At 40.4% G+C, this 3,450-nt stretch overlaps 1 protein-coding gene across 1 annotated transcript; it reads right to left on the bottom strand.

The window, feature by feature from the left end:
* Positions 1 to 2,110: 2,110 nt before the first annotated feature.
* Positions 2,111 to 3,028, bottom strand: LOC102016184 (vomeronasal type-1 receptor 90-like). The gene has a single exon (XM_005387242.1). It carries the CDS (start codon positions 3,026 to 3,028, stop codon positions 2,111 to 2,113), a length of 918 nt encoding a protein of 305 aa, XP_005387299.1.
* Between the last annotated feature and the right edge of the window lie 422 nt (positions 3,029 to 3,450).

The raw sequence follows: 3,450 nt of genomic DNA on the forward strand, positions 1-3,450 counted from the left end.
GTTTGGAGACCTGAATTTCTTCATAATTCTTTGTCATGGAGGTACATATTTATCTATTAATTCTGAAAGATAGTTATGCAAGTTACATCATTCTTGTTAGAAGTTGTTTTCTTCGGGATTTGAAATACTTTACTCCAAGCTGTCCTTGACTTAATTATTTGTGTTGAGAAGTCTGCTGTGATTCTTATGAGCTTTCCTTAATAGGTAATTTGGATTTTTTCTTTAACAGCTTTTAATATTCTGTTCTTGTGCTTAATTTTGAGAATCGACTATTATATGCCTTGGTGTAGATTTACTTTGATCATGACTAATTGGAGTTCTATATACCTCACTTCTGTATGTCAAATTCTTTTTCCATACTTGGGAAGTTTTCTGCAATTACTTCTATGAATGAGGTTTTTATGTCATTTGGCTCCTCTGTTTCATTTTCACTGGCACATCTTTTTCTTCTCCCACCACTTGTTGCAGGGAGGGGTGGGGCACTGTGGGCTGACTCTCTGCTCCTGCCACTGCCACTAAAAGCTGCTTGGTCCCACTTTGATCTCCCTTCCTATAGTGGGCATACCAACCTCTCATTTGTTGCTGTGCCTCAGTGCAAAGCTGCTTAAGTCCCGTGTCCCTCTCTCAAACCACTGGGGCAGGATGGGTCATATTGTTCCACACCCTACCTTCCCTGATGCTGCCACCAATGCTGCCTCTGCTGCAGACCCTAAATTTGCTGACTCACTGCTTCCAATGTGCCAATTGTTGCAGAGTGAGGTGGGACATGGTGCTGAGGGCTGACTCGCTGCTCTTGCTGCTGTCATGGAGACAGCCCAGGGCTGTTCAGTCCCAGTTCAATTTCCCCTCCTGTTGGAGGAGAGCCAACCTCCCACTCATTGCTGTGCCAAGTACAAGGATGATTAAGTCCTGTGTCCCTCTCTCAAGCCACTGTTCACTAGGCAGAAGGCATCGTGCTGCTCCATTCACTACCTTAACTGCTGCAGTCTACATAGCCCCTAAACTTGCTATCCCTAGATGTTCCAGTTGGCTGCTCTGGTACATTACAAGAAAGAAAGAAAGAAAGAAAGAAAGAAAGAAAGAAAGAAAGAAAGAAAGAAAGAAAAGAAAGAAAGAATCTGTTGACTTATTGGGGAGGGAGCGGTTGACTGAATCTTGTGTGTGCTGGGGGAGTTGGTTGCTGGGCTACAGTGTCCTCTGTTCAAAGGAAGGTAAAACTCTCAGGGGGCCTTACATCCCAAGTTTATCCTGTGTGTCTTAAGTTAGATGCACTTTTTCAGTCTTTCTGACTCTTTTGTTTTTTTCTTTTAAACTTCCTAGTACGGTGATTCTATTCTGCTCATGGTCATACAAGTCACCAGCAGCCCTTTGGGCTAGCTTTCTGTCTTATTAAATCATATGTCTACGTTTTGTTTGATCTATAGGTCTCTTATTTCAGATTGATTTTGGCATCAGGAAGTACATCTTTCCCTTTCTTCCAATTATATGTGTTTTTAGTTGATTTTCTGTGAGTACCTCCAACATAGCTCCTCATCTATTCAGCTATATTCAATCCTACCTTGGTAAATGATTATTTTGTACAAATTTACTTATAGTCTCTGCATATGCATTATACATTATACACATGATAGTTCATTATTAGTCATTAATATGTTTATCCAGAATTTATGTTCTTATTTTTCTAGCATTAATTTTAATAGTATTTCTGAAGTATCCACGGTATAAAATTAAAAATATATATGAAAGCATATACATTGAAAAATATCAAGTTAGTCCCTCCAATTTTCTTCATGTATTTTCTATACAATGTCTTCGATCTGCTTTTTCTTGGTCCTAGTCTCTCCACACAAAATCAGTGACACACACCCTGCTCTTTAGAGTTTGGCACACAGTAAGAGATCCAATCTTTGTGAGTATGATTAGAAACTGAAGCTTCTGATTCTTCAAAGTTTTATAATGTTAATCATCTATTACATACTTATAAACCATGTACATCAAAGTAAATATGTAAACATTAAAACCTTAACTAGATATCTTTAAAAGACAGAACAGAAATTTGAAATACTTGTTTATTTGAAAGGAAATCATCCATCACTGAACATTCACTGTCTTAACACCTGAATTTTAACCACTTCATGATTCGCTTTTCAATGCTCATTAGCACAAAAGGACAGATTGTGGCATAGCCATTGCCCACAAGCATACGGACACAATAGCTAATTGGTTCATTTCTCCACAATATTCCAGAGGAGGAAAAGGTGACACAGTCCAAAAAGTACATGAGCATAAAGAAACCCATAAGCAGCAAAATGGTCCGAGTGGCCCTTTCTTCTGGGGCTGATTTTGGAGAAAGGCTGGTGCTGTGAAGATGCTGAAACTGCCTCTTATGCTTGCACAAGAGACTCACCATGTATCCACTTGAGAGAGCCATCAGCCCTATAAAGGAGATATCCTGAACATTCACCAGTGAGAGAAATACATACCTGAACAAGTAACTAATAGGCCACTGAGAGCAGGATTCAGTGACAAACAGGAGACTGTGTGAGGTCACATTGGGGGTGGCACCAATGGAGATTAAGAAACGAGTATTCAGGAGAATATTGAAGGCCCATAAAAACACAAGGCAACAAGGGTAGTAATGTGAGGATTTATGTTTGAATTTTGCCAAGCAAGATTTTCTGGGGCTGAGGGTGATGGCCTGGAGGACACTCAGCAAGCAGGTGGTACAGATGGAGAGGGCCCTCATCAACCTGTTTATGTAAATAACTGATTTACATGTGAGGTCATCGCTCCAGTCCTGAAACCCAAAAGTGTCTGTGGCTATGAAGGCCATTGATACCAGCATCACCAGGTGGATCAGGGCCAACTGACCAATAGTGAGGTCCAGGGGCTTGGGCCTGTGCCTGAGGAGAAATGTGAGGATGTGGAACAGAAGCAGGACAGTGTTGGCTGTGATCCCGATGGTGATTTCAAAGAAAACTGTGTTTTTTATGTCAGAAAAACTGGAAAATTTTCTCTTTTTACTCATCTTGATGGGTTAAGGACATCAGTAAATGTCTGAGGAGAAAAGCAAGGAAACTATTGTCATTTTTAATCAATCACAATCAACATTATGTCTTCATGAAAACATGTGGATTCTTCCCCCCTTCAAAACCAAGGTCTACCTAAGCCTCCTGGGTGCACCACTGCTTTCTCCCCCATCGCAGCCATTCTCAGTGGTTCCTGGGTTAGGAGTCTCACAGTGCCTCTGTGAGAAACTGTTCCAGATTATGGAAGGTATTTCCTTGTTTTTCCTCTCAATTTTTAGCTTTACAAATTAGGCACATTGTCTTATTTGCCCTCATATCTCTAGAAAGTAGAGAAAATGCTAGGTACATGAAAAGAACTCTGTATTTTTTGTTAAAGTTGGTAGAGGAGAGTGGCTGAGATCTGAAAATAAGATCCTTCCAG

The sequence above is a fragment of the Chinchilla lanigera genome, unplaced genomic scaffold (assembly GCF_000276665.1).
Source record: "Chinchilla lanigera isolate Chin_1 unplaced genomic scaffold, ChiLan1.0 scaffold00028, whole genome shotgun sequence".
Lineage (NCBI taxonomy): Eukaryota > Metazoa > Chordata > Mammalia > Rodentia > Chinchillidae > Chinchilla > Chinchilla lanigera.

Excerpts from the sequence above, each read along its gene's own strand:
- LOC102016184 (XM_005387242.1), bottom strand. The coding sequence starts at position 3,028 with ATGAGTAAAAAGAGAAAATTTTCCAGTTTTTCTGACATAAAAAACACA.